We start from the raw sequence: 19646 nt of genomic DNA, 5'->3' as shown, positions 1-19646 counted from the left end.
AAGAGAATTTGAAATTTTCAGTAAAAAAGAAAGAAACTCCAGCATCTTACTGTGCTGAAGCCACAACTGTAAAGAAAAGTGTAGTTATATATTTGTGATCTTTTTAAACCGAAAGCTGCCTGAAATTTCTAGGCTCTTAATTTTAAGTCATATTGACAAATATATTTTCCAGGCCTTACACATCAGTTTTCTCCTAAAATAGTTTGTGTTTTACTGAGGTTGAGAGTGGCTGTTCCTATCTGCCCAGGCATCCATCCCATTAAGACAGAGCTAGGAATGCGGGTCTTGTTCCAGTGAAGATCCCTGAAATGGGAGGTTGGACACGCTGGTCCTTGCTTACCTGTGAAACGTCCTCAGCTTCTTCCTCAGGAGCATCTCCAGAGTCAGCACCTTCTGCATCAAGAGGCATTTCACAGCAGTCTCCTCTCTGCTGGCTGGGTTGATGCGCTGAGCTGTCAGCCTCCAAACATAGATCTCATGTTTCAGCTCTGAAAAGAAGCAAAATGGCATCAATGTAAAGTCCAACACGTATGAAACCAGAGACGGGTAAAATATGCATAATGTGCTCTGGACTCCAAGCTGTTAAAGCTGTTGGGATGGTTTCCCAACACATTTCCACTCAGGAAGATGCTTTTGTCATTCATTTTGCAAAGCTGAAGTGAATGAAAAATTACTAGAAATTTTTCAAAATTTTAAATAAATGAACCACAAAGTCTTTCTTCAAAGAAAAAGAAGTACTGTCTTCAAATGCTTGCAAACATCTCCAACAAGCTTAAGGACTAAAATTGTAGCCCATTCATTTTTCAACAGAAAACAAACTGTCAGTATACATTATTATACTGCTAAGAGATACCAGCTCCCTGTGTAGTCAGGAATTACAGCAAATGCTCCTTCATGGTATTCAAAACAGACAGCATGTTTCCATTCACTCTGTGTTCATACAAGCAATTTTATCTATGTAAGGCAAAAGTGAATTCTGGCACTGTTATATGGAATAACACTTAATAGTATTTTAAAGGTTTCCTAAGAGGATTTAACTCTTGGGCACAGAAAATATGTGTAAACACAGCAACCATCACTTTCAGGCTGACCTGGACGATATCTGATCCTGTGTTAATTCAGACAGACTGATTAACACTTTGAAATCAGACTCTAGAATCTTCTCAGAAATTTCAGTCCTTTTTGATTATTTTTTTCCCTGTACCATTGAGGCCTTGGAGAATGACCAAAAAACATGTGTTCCTGTTCAAGAAGGATGTCAAACTGGGCATGCCAAAAAACCCTTTGGATTTTACAGGAAATCACTAAAGAAATAAAATCAGAATATTCATTCAGAAACTGTCTGTGCAAATGTTTCCTGTTGAAGCAACAGGATGTTTCCTCACCCTTCTTTTCTGTTCCACTCAAGTTTCATGTCAATGAAGACAATATGTCAAGAATCCAAGGTTTTATATTTTAAGATTCCTGTTCAATCAGCAAGTTGCTCTTGTTCTGAAAATGGATGTGTAATGCTTTACATCATGTAAACAAACAATAAGAATTATTTATTTTAAAAATATTTAGTTACATAAGAAAAATTTAAACACATTTTGATGTAGGCAGTGATGCTAACATTTTATGCTGCAACCCTCTAGAAGGTGATACCTGCTATCAAATATGTTCAATTCCCCAGTTTCCTTTACAAGTATTCATAATGATAATGCAGAGTGAATTTTATAAAGATTGACCATGAGAAGGAATTAGACTCAACAAAACTCAAACATTTAATAACAAAATTGTGCCCAGAGTCTGAATGGTTGACACAGAAGAAAGGGATTTGAAAAGCAAATGACATACATCTTGTATGGTTTGTGTCTATAGATCTGCACACATCTGTCAAAGTGGTAATGCTTGCCTAAATTTTACAGTGTAAGACCACAAATACAAATTCACACTGTCAAAATCCAGTTTATACCTCAACAACAGATTCCAAAAATATGCCAAATCAACCACTTTCCTTTGTAATATATTTGATGGTTCTTGCCAGAAGCATAATCTGGAACAAAATTATATTACAATACGGATAGGTCTTGCTTATCAAAGGATCCACGTGACTTCTGGCCATCATTTATTTTTGCATTAACATTTGTGAGACACACATATAGACACACACAGATATAACAGGAGTAATTTACCACTCACAGAGAGGGAAAAAAAGGCCTTTCTGTACTGCATTCTTATGCGATTTTTGAGTGAATATGACTGCAGCTTTGAAATTATTATCAGTCCAAGGGAAAGACTGCATTTTGTCTTTTTCTATGACAAAGGCTCATGAAGCATGAGCAACCGCTTTGCTGTTCTTCTTCCCTACAGTTTGTCTTTTCTGCAGCAACTTTTCTGATGACATCTGTTCATCCTGCCGTAGCATTTCTCCCCATCCTTTCCAAGTGGAATTTCACCAAGGGTTTAGTTGATAGAGGGAAGTTGAATCATTCACCACCTAAATGAGATGCAAGTACTCCACAGTTATTTTCATACAGAGAATCTCTGTCTTCCCTCCTTCAGAAAGAGGCAGCTATCATCCCTGTATCTGTGCCACAAACAAATCCACAGAGTGGAAAGCAGCATGACTTGTGTTGCAGGTTCCTGTTCCACACTTGAAATGCCCTGGGTCTAATCTCCATGTTAGCAAAGTTGGACTGGTGCTTTGTGATCTACCTTAAAAAATACATCTACCTTAAAAATACGTGTCTTCACATGGCTTTGACTGTGCCTTTATGTACAGTAAGTGCATGCTTGATTTTTCAGTCATTAGTTTTCCAAACATCCCAAGGATGTGAACATCCAAATTGGTGTAGAGTTAGCTTCAGAGCAAACTGTACTTGGAAAATCATAACAGTTGATACAAATTCTATACCACAGCCCCTGTTGCAGTAATGATTTGCACAGAGGTTTTCTAGGTCATCCCACAGAATGTTTCTCCTAGTTCTCTTTCATGCACACTCTTATTGTTAATAGTCCATCGTGGCATCAGGTGATACATATTTATTAGAAGCAGTGTTTTTTGAAGGAAAAATAATGCAGAAACCTGAAGTCAGCAACAACAGTTAACATGGCGAAAGTCCTTTGGGCCTTGCTATACTTCACCCAGTTCATAACTGTAAAACCATTTAGGCAGCAACCCCCAGAGTCTGGGACCATCTGATATATCATTACATAATGTGTTATACATGGACAAGGGTTTAATGCAACCACAGAGTCTTATCAATCACTTGGAAATTACGGCCAAGACAGCACAAGGGCAGCATTTGGCTGCCACTGGATAGAATCACAGGCCAGTCTCACACTCAGTTTCTCCATGTCCATAAGTTCTTGTCCCCACCTCAGATGAGATCTAATGGTTATATTACACCAGAGTGAGCTCTCTCCACACACTTGTCCAGCTCAATCCGCAGGGTTTTTGTAGGGTTAGCCTTTTGGTGGATCAGCCTTCTATCTGATGTAACCTACCCCTGTCAGATCTATTGCCAGTAACTGACATGGTGAGTCTGTAGCAAGGCAGCTCCTCATTAAAGCAGCTAAACTAACATTTGACTGCAACCATAGCACCAGTAGCCAAAGTGATAGAAGCAAAGCTGTTTAGTATGCACTGATCTGGAGCACAAAAAGATAGGAGGGCTGCAGCTCAGCTCAGTCAGAGAATTCAGCTCATTATGATAATTAAAACCTTTGTGAATGCCATACATTCATAAAGCCCACGAGGCACAACAGCAATATACCTAGCATTATTATTTCCAACGAGAAAATAGAAAAAACTCCATTTCTAGCAAGAAAATATTAATTTTTAGCTTAGTTATAGGATCAACTAAAAGGCTCCTCAAACATGTAAACCCTATGCTGCTAATCTGTTCTTTGTTATTGATCATATTTGCCCTGGAAACCACAAACATTACATCCTGGACCCACTGAGTTTAACAAAATCTCAGCTGCTGACCTGGACTGTGACAGTTTAGATAAATTTCTTCATTTTAGAAAATATTCGTTATTTGAAAACTGCATATTATTTCTGCAATCTGACAATTAATAGTCAGATTGATTTTCACTTGAGTAATCACACATTCCCTCCTATCCAGCTGCCAATAACAAAGAAAACATCCTCAAAAACTGAGTGTAATTAATTCCCAGCCTCAGAATCTGAAAAGGCCAATTTTGTTAATTGAAGATACTCAGAAGAGCATGACCAACCTTGATGAGATGATAAGAATTATCATTAAATGACAATTTTCAACTTGCATGTGTACTAACCACATAAACTATCTTTTTTGCAAGCAACACAAGTTTGCATTGCTGGGCTGTATCTAACAGCATTCAAAGCACGTTCATCTGAATATTTGTTTAGTTTTTTTCTCCACATGTTACTGTAGCTTACCTATTTTCAGTAAAGCTATTATTTTTCATAGCCAAATTCTCAGAATGAGAATATTTCTGTTTAAATGCTAACTGTAAAGCAAATTAAGCATCATGAATTCTAGCTTAACTAGTAATAGTAATATCTATAACTTTTAGTAATTTTTAAATCCCTCATATTATGTAACCAATCTTCTAATCATTATTAGATGATGTCATCTCTATTTTGGAAGGGCAGAAACTAAATCCAAAATTTGAAACTGATGAGTAGAAAAAATTCACTTTGAGGGATATTCCAGCTCAAACACTTATGCCTCTCTCCTAGAGTCAGCACACCCCAACAGGACACAAGCATGAGGATCTAAATCTAGAAAAAACAAGAAACAAAACAAAACAAGCAAACCAAAAAACCCACCCTGGAATATTCTTGTTTTTATTCCTTTGAATAGTACAGTTGGTCAATAGTGGATAAAGGTAAGCACAGGTATAAATATTGCAGCGTCTTTGAAACTACATCAAAACATGTTTTGCCTTATTCAGCTAAATAGGTGCAAAGGAACACAAGAAATGTGCACAATGCTGCATAAAGCAGTACAGAGAATTTATATAAGCTTTTCAACTCAGCGTGTTGTCTGAGACCCCATTTGGTCATAAAGGCACCTAATGCCAGCTCAGCTACCCAGCATGGGATTGCATCCATCACATAGGAATTACAGGGCATCCTCATTCCACAGCAGAGCAGCTGGAGCCTGGGCAGAAAATCACAAAGCTCATCATTTTGAACACCTAAATTAATCATCAGAATTTATCTTCCAAGCAAGCTGAAGCAGGCTGCAGCAGGCCCACGAAAGCATCTACAACATTACAAGCCTACCTCTGATTTTACATGGGAATAGTCAATTTACTGTGTGTATGATGGTCACATAGGACACAGATGGAGTAATCCACAGGTGAGTTAGAGCTCTCATTACATTTCAGGATGGTTGATAGAGATATACGTTAACCTTCAGTTTGCTTGTTCCTGAATGACAGGTTGGATATTTCTTTTTCAGGTAACATGGGCTCTGATCTCATCTCTGGGTAAGTCAGACTTTAGAGACACAAACTTATTTTAGTGCTTGTCTGTTTGCCCTCAGTTTCATCTACGGCAATTCCCCATCTTTTAAAAGCAGCAACCTGAAGGTATTTAGGTTCTCTGCATGCTCATTAGTACTTACTTAAGGTGCTTAAAATTCTTCATTCTGTTACACTGAGAATGGGACAAGGAAGTCAAGGGTCAAGTATTTTTGGCATGAATTTATCTAAAATTCTACTCTAGCTTGTTTTGGGAAATTTTTCTCAGGTGTGAAATCTAGAAATATAACTCCAGCTTACTATCAAATCGTTTTCATTCAGACTGCCAGTCTTGCCAATGAAAGCAAATTTTGCTGATGTCTTCCGTTAAACTACAAGTCTCCCTTGGGAAAAAAGCAAACTCTCTTAAATTCACTGTACTTTGCTCAAACACAAATGGATATGTATCCAATCCCAAAACATTTAGCACAAAATGTAACTGCTGCTGCTATCCTTTCAGTATGAGAAAAAGTGGCACAAGTCACTACTTAGAGATGGTATTCCCAAGAATAAGGAAAAAAGAACCATAAAAAGATAAAGCCTCAAAAGGACAACAGTCTTTTGGAGTATTTCAAAAGATAATGCCTCTTCTAATGCTTTTAACAGGACAAGATGAAGAGCAAAACAATGCAGCCTACTTCAGACTCACCATAACTTTATCAATGGTTTAGAAGTAAAAATGGTGACTAATACAATGAACCCACTTTGATAAATGAAAAGAGCAAAGCAATTAAAAATCTGCCAAGCTTACACTTGTACTTGAAACACCACCACAGTAAAAGCTTTCTGCAGCAAATAAACACAGATAATATGTTACGTAGAACTAAACGGCTGTTTTAAGCTCTGTTTATTAGGAAGACCTTATGAATTTCAGAGCCATGAAAGTGAAAAATTTTGTCATATCTTCACCCAAACACTGTTAATGGAAAGGCTGTGCTTTGCCAACCACTGTATGTGCAATCCTTTCACAACTGAAATCTGGATACAAAAACAGAGGGGCACAGAGGCTGCAAAAGAAACAGGAGCTAGCACTAAGTTTTTCCCTCCCATCAGTGATTTTCCAGTACTTATTCCTTCTATAAAAAATGAATATAATAAATTGTCAGGTGCTGCTCTATTGATTCAGAATGACACTATATTATACCTTCTTTCTGCATAAGACAGCTAAAGTAATATTACAGCTGCCTTATTGTGATGGCTACATTATCAATGCACTAAGCAAATAATATGAGATTGTCATATTCTACTTGTTTTGCAATGTCAGAATACTATTTTTTTCATCTGAAGACAAGAAGAGGCAGATCAATGTTTTTCTTTTTCCAAGGGGAATACTCTACCAACTCCAAAGCAGTTCAAAATACATATACAGGAATTAAAGCATAAAATTATTGAAAATATTTAAAAATACAAAAAAATCTTCAATCTGTGGCAAGTAAATAACTGTACTACTTTTCATTCCTGATCATCAAGAGAGCTATTGAAGGGGCAATAACAAAAGACAGCTTTTGATTTGCACTTTCAAACATAAAGCCATGGCTGTGGTAGATCCTGATATATTATCCAAAAAGGACTAAAAACAGTGTCTGAAGGGACGTTAAGACTATCTAGTTGTTTGAGACTGAAAGACTTACTGCTCTTTCAAATAAAAGACACAATATGTATCAGAAAGATATTATCTTAGATACCCAGAGCATTCATAAGAAAGCTGCACCTTTTAGTTCAGCCTGCTAACACGCACAGTAGGAAAGTTAAAATGTTAACTATTCACTATTCGGTGCTAATATCTACAACTGGATTGCAGAGAAGAGAGAAAAAGAGACCACACAAAAAAACCAACACACATTTTACTGTCCGCATTGTCAAGGTTTAAAAATATTCCCCGTAAAATCCAATGAAATTAGCGTCTTAGGTGAGGACAGCAGAGTGTAGTGCATATTGCAAAACTTCCATTCAGACTGCGTTTAAAGTATTGAAATATCCCTTTCTTTGGACATTATAAAATAAATATGTCTTCATAAACTGCTTGCTACTTTCCTCACTTGAACCAGCTTCCAAGTGAGGACAGGCCATTACTTCCAACACCACATTAAATACCAACTATGCTTTACCGGCAGTTAGTAAAATACCTACATAGGCACAGATGCACCTCAGGACAGAGATTTGTCAATTTACTTAATTCAGCTACATCACTGATATACCTTTCACTGATTCTAGCAAGAAATGGTTCCTGAAATTACAAATATGTTACTAGCAAAAACAGGACTATAGGGTGCTCTTTGACCCTGAGCAGCCCAGATACAGATGTTACACTACGCCTTATCCTGGGTGCCCTCTGAGTCCCTGCAGTGTCCTTGTGGCCCTAGACATAACCATTACTTTATGTCAGCTTTTTGCATTTCAAAATGTCAGGCACTAAGTATTGTAGTTTTCCTCCAAGTCATCACAGTGGTTCTTTCTCTCCTCCTATCGCTTTTCTTCTCCTTGACAACATCTGTAGAGCTTCACGTGGAAAAAAGAAACAGATTTGCTCACTCATCTGGTTACCGCATTTCCCGTTGTGGGAAGCAGCTCTGTGTTTTTCACACATTAAGCACTTTACGTATGACTATGATTAATTAATTCCTTCTGCTGTCAGCTTTACATGCTGACTCTCATACTACCATCAGTATTTTCCCAGCTGCTGCAGACAGAGAGTTACACCAGAGGGAATAACATGCTTCCCCCTCTCCTGCTATTACCACCCCCGCTTAAAGGGCGGATGTCTTTCAGCCAGTGAAAAAGTTGGAAAAAGGAGCAAGCAACAAAGTAGAAATGGGGAGCTGGTGCCAAAGTTGTGCTAAGAGAAAGCTCTTCCTCTCTGACAAAAATGGCCAGTATAATAATATTTGTCACCAGAACATGTGCCACCCACTCTCCTGGGGATAGCAACCTTGCCAAACACTGAGGTCCATGTCTCTACAGCTTGACAGCTGAGACATAATAATGTATTGTTACACTTCCCAGGAACTAAATAATGTATTCTTAACCCTTAAAGGAAGAAAAAACTTTGGTTTCATGTTTTCAGAGTGGCAGTTGAAATGGTAAATTTAATTCCTCTTACACTCAGATATTATTTCCCTTGCATATTCTTTTGTGGAAGTGTACATACATATAAACTTTTCAAACTTTCTCAGCTTACTCTTCTAGCCCTAGCATCTTTTGCTGAATCACACAGAACAAGGAGCAGGTTTATCAGCTAAAAGACATGCTCAAGAAAGTCCTCAAAAATCCCTTCGTTCTTAAAGAACATCAGATTTTCTCTCTCATGGATGAGTTCTTCAGGGTCGTCATCTCTTTTGTTAGTTACCCTGCTTAAAGCCACTGCTGGTAGACAGTGGTTCCTGGGGAAAGAACAGGGATTTTTACTGCAGCAGAGGTGCTGCAAATACGTCTGAAATCCAATAGATTAAAAATACTGGTAATATACAGTGTTGAAATTAAGATAAAAATGTATCTTCTTAATAAGAGCATTGTCCATTTTTAAAATTCATACAAATCCATTTTAATCATCTGTGTATCCTAAAGCAGCAGGAAAAAAAACCTTAAAGTACATGGTGCACAGGGATAAAAAAAAATCTAGGGAGAATAACATACCAATTAAATCTCACATAACTTGTTTAATTGCTAATTGAGGGCAAGGTGAGGAAAGACTGGTATTTAGTTGATTAAAACAGCTGCTTCAAACAAGCCATTTGAAGTTATCACAGAACCATTTCAACTGGAGATGAAAGGACTCCCGGAAGCACCTTGGAGGCCATTCTGCAAATCCAAACCATAACAGCTATCTCCTAATGGAGCTGTATTGGTCTCTTTCTTTCTCTTCCCCTCTCACAGAAATTTTCAATGGAAAGAGTGGCTCTTCAGCATTTGCTGTAACTGAACAGCTCCTGATTAGGTTTGCAGCAAAGGACAAGCAGCTGATGATGAGAACACATGGTATAGTGACTGGGAGACTGCTAAATCTGAACAGACTAAGGTGCAAGCAACAAAGATTACCAAGACATTATATGAAGGGAATATGCTTGCCAGTGTTTCAGTACTACAGTGTTTCACTGGCAGAAATAGTGTGTCAGTGAATAAACTGTACTATTCAGAGTAATTTAAAAAAAATTCATTACATACTTTATTTCTTAAAAATTTAAAACATATGCTTTAAAATTTTATAGACAAAAGGTGAAAAAGCAGCAATTCCATGTTCTAAAATATATATTTATAAAATAATGCTATTATATTGGGATCAATACTGTTGACAATTGGAATAATTAATTTTCTTGATAGCTTTTTTGAAAAATCATCCTCTGTAGGATCACAGGGAAAGAGTCTAAGCATGTTAGGGTCTGAGTTAATTTCTTTATTTCTCTTACTCTCTGGATAAGTTCTCTAAGGGTGCAGAAAGCCTCAGCAGTTTTAAAACGAAAATGCCTACCTCATACCAGACAGATATATAGAAGAAAGAGAAATTCTCCTTAAACCTCTTAGAAAACAGATAATATAATATCTAGAACACATCAGAAATATTTTTGATCTAAATTCTGGGAAAAACTTTCGCCTTTAGCAATACAAACAGGTAAGCTGAGTGCACCTTGTGCTGAACAGACACCAAAGTCAAAACTTTGTGTTTGACAAAAGTGTTCAGAAGGCCTTCCTAAGCAGAGAAATTTCTTCTCTTGTTTTTCTATCAGATGGCATTCGAGACACATGGTATAATCTACTGAGGAGAGGACTGTCACTCCTGGCTTTTAATAAAGCCATAATCCTAAAGCAAATTTCCCCTGGAACAAGACAAGGTACTACAGGTACTACTCCTTTTGCCTAAATGAGATACCTATCATGAAAGTCTCTGCCACAGTTAGTCACCTTGGAGTCTCCTTATAAGAGAAAAGAAAACTTTTAAGGCCTGCAATATATCTCTTCTAGCATAGACATCTCCATTAGTCTTGAAAAGCACTTATCTTTCTCCACAGACAACAAATGAAGCCAAGGTACATCAACAGTATCCAAAGTCATCCTCTCTGTGATAAACAGATGCCACACACACAGAGACAGAGACCTCGTATGGCACTTTAAAACCTGTGTTGAATGGTCAGTGCAAGCCTGGATCTTAAGTCTTCTGCAGCCAAAGGTGAAACAAGCATCAGTCCCAAGGAAGAAACAGTTATACTCAACTGTCTTTGTATAAAGCTTGCTAATAAATTATACTTACTGAAGTATTTCTTACCTTGTAAAGAAACTGTGAACATTTTGGGGGTTAGTATTAAATTTCAGTGCTGAAAGAGAAGCCCTAGAACAATGATAAAACTTCAAAATGACTGAATTGAAAAATATAAAAGCATGAAGACAAAGAGGGACTGACACAGTCTACAGTCATTGAAACAGCTTTAAGAAGACTTCTAGATACTATTGAGGTGAGTGACATAAAAAGATTCAGTTCTACAGAATTGCAGAAATTATGCATCAGGGAAATTTAGGGTAGGAAGAGCCACAGAGGCAAGCTGGGGAGGACTTGAAAAGTTCTGCTTTGATTAAATGCCTTTCACTGACCACAGACCAGTAAAAGATTGCTGAAAAATTCAATGGAAGAAAGTCATCAGCAAGGGAATGCATCAGTGCACTATGTCTGTCGTAAGGGAAACCTGGGATATTTATAAATCTAGGCTGTGAACTCAGCACCTTAAGCAGATATTATTTGTTGCAACACAGAACATTCTGATACTCATGTCTAAGGCTATAATGAATGATGAAAAATATACCTGCAAATTTTGTAAGATATTTAATAATTCATGTCAAAACCTCAGCATCAGAAAAACATCCAGTTCTAAAAATCAGAAAATACCACAACTAAAAATAAAATATGAATTATTGGTTGAAAATTAATGTTCAGATAGTGAGGAGGGTGGGCACTTCCATCTGAAGACACCATTGTAGTAGACCTTACCCAGTTTCCAATTAGCACATATTCGGTGTTACAATATAACTTTTTTTCACACTCACACTTACCAACAATTTCACTTGGCTCCTTATTGTAAAGTTTTTTGTTCCAGTAAAGAAGTCTGAGGAAAGGAAAGGAGACCAGAACAACAAGGCAGATACCCAAAAACATATGCCCTGTGAAGGCTGCAAAATCCAATCCCTGAAAATAAAAACAAAAACCTAAATTAAAATTCACTTATTTTTCTATATTACCCACAGGGAAAAGAATTCAGCTTTATGTATGCTAACAATCAATAATAAATATAAAGCCATATAGCAAGTTCCAAGTACAGTATCTGCTGTATTTCATCTGTTTCAAGGAGACAAGCCACATTAAAATTTAATTCAAAGAACTAAAACATTGCATTACAAGTTACTCTGAAACACACCTACTGTTCCTGAAATGTGCAGTAAAAAACCCAAACTGAATCATTAACTTTTATTTCTCACTTAAATCACTTTAAATTCATTTCAAATCACTCAAAGTCTCAGAAATAGTTGAATTTTAATTACCAGATTTTGTCTTAAACTGGTGAAAACAGAAATGCTTACAATAATTCTATCTGAACAATTCTTCTACAATAAAAGTATTACAAGTCAATATTGTGCTTATTCTTCTTTCTTGTTAATAAATTAACACATTTCTTTATATTTTACACAATGAAACCTTTTCATGAAGGGGTTTTAAAAAAGGTTAAGCAGAATGTATTAAAACGCTGAACGCATTAATTGCTTTCAAGCAATAAGAATGAACAGTGACATCTTGTCCTAAAACTTTGAAGCTTGCCATGCTGTGAGTAGGACATTGGTCTAGATGACCTCTGGGGTCCCTTTTAATGAGTTATTACATTTTTCCATATTGCACACATTGTAGTGGATCAGGGTTAGCCTTTGGACTGGGCTTTCTGAAGTAGCCATGACTCGCCTATCCAAAAGAAGTTACCTAAGAAGCTCCAAGGAGGATCACATTCAAGTAGTCTGGTAGGAGAGAACTGTTTTATATCCAAAAAACAGAGGCTGGCTGAACTGGTGATCCCAGCAGAGCAGACCTGTGACACCTGGAATAAAGCATGGCTTAAGCCCTGGATAGCCCAGGTTGTCCCAGCTGAATTTTCAGAGCACCCACTGATTTCCCAGAGACTGAAAAGTTAATTGGTCTCCCTGTGACACACCACTATGTATCTATTGTTCCCTGATTTTTAACTGAGTTTCCTATAGGTCCTTTGGTAATTCCAATGCATATTAAAAACAGCTTCCCTTGTAGTATCAGCAACAGCTGATACTACCTCCAGTGTGTTTAGACTATTGGGAACTTACTGGTTTAAATATGTGTTCTTCTGTATTGTCAAATGCTAAAAGAATTTATGTGGAAATTTCCTAGTTGAAATGTCTCTGGTTCAAAAAAAGGAAGCAAAAGTTTCTCTATTGCACCACAGGGCATAATAAAAAGACACATAACACAAAAACTGATGACAGTCATAAAGAACTTTCATAGCCAGATAAAGATTGGTGCTCTTTGGCAAAAAAAAAAAATCCATAGCTTGCAGACAGTCAAATAAATCTCAAACCATAAATATGCAGACCTAGGATTAGAATTTGATCCTATTAAAATACAGGTTTAAGCTTCCTGAGGTAATGTCATCCCTACTTGCTATTTAATAGTATATTCCTTGACTCTTCTACTCTCCAGACACTAAAAAGTGAAACTATACCTGTCCATTTGCTGGCCTTTTGCTGTAACTTAGCTAGAGCCATTGCTTTTATGAAAGCAGAAGGAAGATTCTTCAGGAACTGGAATGAGATTATTCTAAGAATTGGACAGAAAAAAAGTGGCACCACAAAGAAAAATACTGTACCTTCATTCAGTTTGCCTACAAAGTAGGTCAGCCACTTAGGTGTCTGACATCTCTGTAAGACAGTTTTTACAAATCAGTTTTTACAGAGATTGGCCTCTGGGCATCAAGTTAAGATACAGAGCTACAGGAGACTTTTCTATGAGGGATGAAAACAACATTCATAACTCTAGTAAATTTACAAATGAATAAAAAAAGAATTCCTGCAAAGGCTCAGTGTTTGTGAGACCAGCCCCCCAAAGTATATAAACTCCATATCCCCATGTTTATTTCCTTAATGAAAAGCATTGACAACAAATTGACAAAAAAACTATCTGAATACAAATGTATCTAAATATATCTAATATATCTAAATATAAATATAAATCTATCTGAACCCATCTATATATGAGTTGCCTCTAAGATTATAGACAAAAAAGAAAGATCATAAAATTTTGGCTAGAAAAATAAGAACTTTAAACCTCAAAAGTTGAACTGGTTTTAGTTCAGAAATTTTCCAACTTTGACACCATGCTATTAAACAAGTCAGGAAGTATGCAAAATCATTATTCAGTTTTGTATGGTCTCTAAAATGGCAAAGTGAGGTAGAGGAAGCCAAAATTATTTAAGCTGTAAATACACTGAAGCTACACCAGCCAAAACACAAATGCCTAAACCTAACTGGAAAAAAGAACTATCTGCTGAAAGAAAAACTACTGGAAAATAGGTGGTTGAAGAGCAACAAAGTAGTTAGGAGTGGTCAGATCATACTCAATACAGAATTACCAGAATGAGGAAAATTACTTTTGCACTCAGACTAGTCTTACAAAAAAAGCAGTGGAGATGAAACTTTTCTTAGGCTGGCCAGATACCAGGCCAATTATGATGTAGAAATTCTCTGTAGAAATACACAGAATTGGAGATAAATGCATGTAAATAAGAAGTAAATAAATGCAATGCAAGTAAATGCAATGTAAGAAGTAAAAAAAAAAGATAAATTGGAACCCAATGAATTCTTGGTAACCCTCAAGTTTAAAAATGCGATATCTTCGTCACATATTAAAGGATCTTGACTTTAAGTAGCTTATGCAAGTAAATACAAATACAAAAAGTCACTTGCCTTTACATTTTTATTATCACACCTATTTCAAAGGAAAAAGAATTGTGTCTGGTCCCTGAAACGCCACGATGCAGAGGTTTCTCAAAAAATACAGCACAAGAAATACGTCACTTGAAACCCACAAAATTAATTTCTCAATGAAGAAAATCAATTCAACCTAGAAGGCCAACTAAAATGCTAAGGGTAAGAAGGAGGTCTCAAGGCCTGACTCATAGTTGAAAGGAACTGAAATGAGATTGAGATCACAACACCCTGGAAAAAAAATCAGGATTAACAAAGCTTCGTGACATAAGAGCTGACGTAGATAAGCCTTGAAAGTGATTTGCAGACACCATCACAAGAAGAAAAAAAAAATTCTACCAGATTTTTTGGCATCCTGTCCAAGAGCTTACCCAAACTTGTCAGAGGGAGTAGCTTGGCTGAGATTTTGGATTTTGTTAAAGTTCATAATATCAGCACATTGATTTTTCGTATCTCTGAGATCCCTGGTGAAAAAGAAAACATGCTGCTTTGCTCTTACTGCAGAACACAGAACAGCTTTCCACTTCAGCTGAAACAAATTGTTTTCTAACATGGAGTGTGCCTATTTCTGGACAGAAAATAGCCACAAAAAAAAATCCTTGCATGACAGGATTGTCAGTAATAATGTGAGATTGGAGTCAGTTCTCTTCCCATCCCTTACTCCTAGCTTTCTTCCCCATTACCTCCTTGCATTGATCCAGAGACAGCGAGTGAAAATGAATCCTGATGATCACTAGCCTTGGACAGCTGATGCCCTGTAGCCATGAGGAGGCTGAGAACTACCAAGTGCACCACTTTTTATGGCTGATCTCAGAAAGGCTGAAATACAGTGAAATACAGAGAGCTGCCCTGCCTGATGCTTTGGGCTGGGTGCTTAGCACCAGCCTCTCTGCAGCACAGGGAATGTGTTTTCAGGGAGAAACAAGGCTGATTTCACACCAGGCATTGTCAGATAGCTGGTAGCCAGCTGGCAGCCTCTTGGAGAACTTTAAGAGACTAAAGAGTTTTCACTGTACCACAGATACCATAGATGCAGCAGAGGATACCAAGATCATGGCACCGTTGCTTCACCAGTTGCCCCTGTTCCTTTTCCCACACCCCAGAAAGGACAGAAACGTCTCCACAGAGCCTACACTCCTACCCTTTGTGGCTGTGGATAGCACATTTTATACCTCCTGAGTCTTCTGCGCTGCTGGAGCCAGGATGCAGCATTGTAAAAAAGCATTAAAGTGCTCCCCATGTCTCCTGCATACAACAAAAATTCATTTTCACAAAGATTTTCTTTTCCTGCACAATAGACTGGAATAGAATTGACATGCACAATAGGCAAGAAACATTTTTCTTCCAGGAGATTTCAATCTATGAGATAAATACAAAACACGCTTCAAATGTCCCTTACTTGAGGCTATGACGATCGTGTCAAATTCCTCCTGTTCCCCAGTCAAGAGAAAATTTAAAGATTTTGTTTTAGCAAGACAACAGCCTAAAGGTTCCACTGCCTACGGATTCAGAGCTGAAACAGAGTGGGCATCTTTCCTTGGTTTATAGTTTAAAATGCAAATATGAAATTGATATATTTGATTTAAGAGGAAGTATCATATTGTTTTCATAAAATTCTAGCTTTCTATAATCTTTATTTTTTTTCATTGCTTCTGGAGATGTTAAATTAAATTCTAGCAAGTCAGACCTTTCCACAAGAAATCTGCCTATTTAGAGCAATGAGAAAGCAAAAATTATAGCTGTGTGCAGCAATTTGAGGAGCAGCAAGTACTGTGTTTCTAGCCAGAATGCCCTTTACTTAATATTTTAAAACTAATAAAATGAAGAAGAGCAAGAGTATTATTATTTCTACACTGGCTTAAACATCCCTTCTAGCTGAGTGACTGAGATCTGCATTGTCTCTCATGGGAGCTGCTCATGATGTCACTGAGCCAGAAATCACTGATGGTCTAACCCAGTTTCATGAAGATAATGTTTATTTGAGACACTGATGAACCTCCTTTTTGTGTTACATTATGTTGTTTAGTGATTACTACATGCGTAGGTGGCAAAAATTCTGAAGTCAGATGGAAGCCCATACATTTTACTTCATGCATTTTACCTAAGCGTAATTTTCTCTTGAGAAAAGGAATCAATCAAACATCAACAGAAGGGGTAGAGTTCTACAAATTGATTAAAAGTTTTAACAAGCTTGTATCCAGCAAACTCAACAAAAATAGCCTACTAAACTATGGGAATTCATTTTACGGGTGCTTGAAATATCTTTAAAGCTTCACATATAGGATTTTCTCTTCTTTTTTTTTCAGAAGTACCTACTTTCTTTCATAAATTTTTTGATACCACAATTTATCATTAAATATAACCAACTAATATCACATCATGCTAAATTCCATCATGAAGGCTGAAAGTCTCTAAAAGGCAGCACAGGAAAGCCTGATGTGTGTGAGTTTCCCAGGAAATTCCTTTTAAATGGCAGGAATAATTCTGAGTGGTATGCTGAAACCCCCAAATCCTCATCAGACATCAGATTAACAGCACAAGCTTTATCACGTGCTAACAAAAACAGTAAATAAAAGGCGTTAAACAAATAAATAACCCAGTGTCTAGCATATGCTAAAACTGCCTTTGCTCTTATCATTATGCAGATTTAGCTTGGACACACCAGTGCACATGTTCACTATCACTACGTTCACAGCATCATTTTGCTCTGCAGACCTATTTGCCATCCGTTCTTTAAAGAACTGGGAATCACACCCTGTGCTTAGAGCACAGCAACTTCTGATCTCAAAGGTGTGTTTGTAGAAGTTTGTGAAGTTCCCAAACACAGAAGATTTGCTGTCCAACTCTTCTGGGAGCAAGGACCATATTCAGCTGGTTCATGCTCTATTGTACATATAAACATGGAGTTCCCAAAGTTTGAAGCCCATATCTCTTCAAAATAAAAATATAATTTTGTTAACACCAGAACTCGATAATAAAACATTAAAAAATGTTTTCTATTCACTAAACAAGTTTTCCATTTGGTCTTATCCTAAAATCAAAACATAAATGCTGTTTTGTGAAAATTCTTCCGACTCCAACTAAGAACAACCAAGAACACAACAAATCTTCTTTTCCTATTATGCAAACATTCCACTGATTCCAGTCATGATGGTAGGGAATATGTCAGGATTATAAATTAACAGCAGCTACAAAGAAAATATCCTTTTGACATTCATTTGCATCTCAAGACAAGGAAAGAGACTTATTGCTACATTTTAATGAGCAAAATGTTACAAAAATCTTATTTATTCAAACATGGTTTAAATAAAATACTTTTAATAAGATGTTAGTTTTCTCCAGAAGCTAGGGAGAAAAGACTCTCCAGCACCACAGTAAACAGAAAGTAAAGCATTTCTGACACTGTAACCAGATAACAGCACCCAAAGTAACAAGGCTGCATTCCATTTCATATTGATATAAAAGCCAAGGATTCCTACAAAAGTGTAAACTTGCACAATATTTTGCTTAAATGCTTTTAGAGGTTGATTTAAAGCAGTAAAAGTTCAGGAATATTGGTAACATTCTCCTCCTGATAGCACCTAAATAAAGTAGAAAACCAAATCATCTACATAGGACAGTTCAATATTCAACTTCCTGCAGGGGCAGTTGTCCAAGTACTCATGTACTCACTGTGCAAAAACGACACTGAGAAGGAAGTACAAGAGAATGAAAAGAAGAATTTTAACAAAAAATATCAAGTGGAAAAAATTTCTAGAACTCCTAGAATGTCCAAAAACTTGACCATAATGGTTTATGGTAAAACCATTACCATAAAAAGAGGTAGAAACCAAGTATATACTATAGAAAATACCATAATAGAATACTGCATGAAGGAGTGTTTCTAAGATGTCATTAATGCATTCAAGAACTTTTACCTCTGAAACAGTTTAAAAAAAAAGTAATAAAATAAATTTTATTCAGTACTAATGTGGTAGGCTCCCCATGCATTTTAGACACAAAACTGTGCTAGCTCATGTAACCCTTCTGCACAGCACCCTTTACTAGAAGTAGTTTCAGAAACAAGACAGCAAGGTCTATATTTCTCCTTCTGATCAAAAGAGAGCATGCTGGAGCAGGTGGACAAAATTAGGAATGCAGCTATTAGTTCAACAGCTCAGACTGTAAGAGGCCAGATGGTCCAGCTCCCCCTCTGACCTCTCTTGGCTGACCCCAGCCAGCACTCTCCCAGGCAAATCTCCTTTAGAAGGGTTGAGCCCTGAGCAGTGAGGACATACCCCAGTTCATGGCACTCTGCCTCAGGACCAAGGATAGGTCTTTGACCCTCTTTTATCTATATACATAGATATAACAACTGAGAATATAGAAAAGAAGCAACATGAATTCTATGGCCCTGTGTTGAACTTAATATATTTCACTACGTTGTTATTTGTGTGATGCAGCAGATGCTCTGGAAATAATCCAGACTGAAAACATCTGGAAAGATTTTTGTGCTTGTTTCAGATACAGAATTTGCTATAATGTCATATTTTCCAGGGTGTTTATACATCTGAGTCCTCCTAAAAATATCAATAGCTCAAACAAGAAAAATGCAACATGGTTTCTTTTCAATTGCAATTGTTTAATTATCTCCCATGTTTATAGCCACTTCTAAAGGTTCTACAGAAATGATGAGTTTCTGAGTATTTAGGAAAATGACCTGCATGGCAAGTGCTAATTACTCTCTTTTTGATCAGAAGTTTTAGATAGGTGCACAGATTTCATATCTAAAATTTAAAACTTAGCTATCAAGTTCTCAGCTAACAATCAATACTACAGTCTTCAAAGTTACCATCCAAACTAGCTAACTGCAGTACATTTCAAATATTTTGATGGTAAACATTCAGTTTATTGAATACTACACTTTCAAAGACCTTTCCCAACATGGACAGTAATCAATTATTTTGAGTGCATTCAGTTAATTAGAAGAGATCTTTCTTTCACAGAGCAATAGAAACATAAGGGATGTCAAACGAAAAAAAACCCCAATACATAAACTTAGGATTTTATACTATAGTTCCCTCTCCACTTGCACAGTTGTTTTTACACTAACTCAATGAACACTAAATTTCTCTAGAATTTTTTTTTGGGGGGGGGGGGGGGGGGGGAGGGGGGGTTTCGCCCAA

At 36.9% G+C, this 19646-nt stretch overlaps 1 protein-coding gene across 1 annotated transcript in view; it reads right to left on the bottom strand.

Moving 5' to 3' along the window:
* Positions 1–19646, bottom strand: part of OCA2 (OCA2 melanosomal transmembrane protein) — a 160548-nt gene that overhangs the window by 81538 nt on the left and 59364 nt on the right. The window contains exons 14-15 of the mRNA XM_041422122.1: positions 11536–11668; positions 341–488 (exon numbers count right to left, since the gene is read on the bottom strand). Coding sequence (XP_041278056.1) covers positions 341–488; positions 11536–11668 — 281 coding nt within the window. The remainder of the gene's footprint in view (positions 1–340; positions 489–11535; positions 11669–19646) is intronic.

The sequence above is a fragment of the Onychostruthus taczanowskii genome, unplaced genomic scaffold (genome assembly GCF_017590055.1).
Source record: "Onychostruthus taczanowskii isolate IOZ18803 unplaced genomic scaffold, ASM1759005v1 scaffold71, whole genome shotgun sequence".
NCBI lineage: Eukaryota > Metazoa > Chordata > Aves > Passeriformes > Passeridae > Onychostruthus > Onychostruthus taczanowskii.
This window is presented reverse-complemented; position numbering and strand designations above follow the sequence as displayed.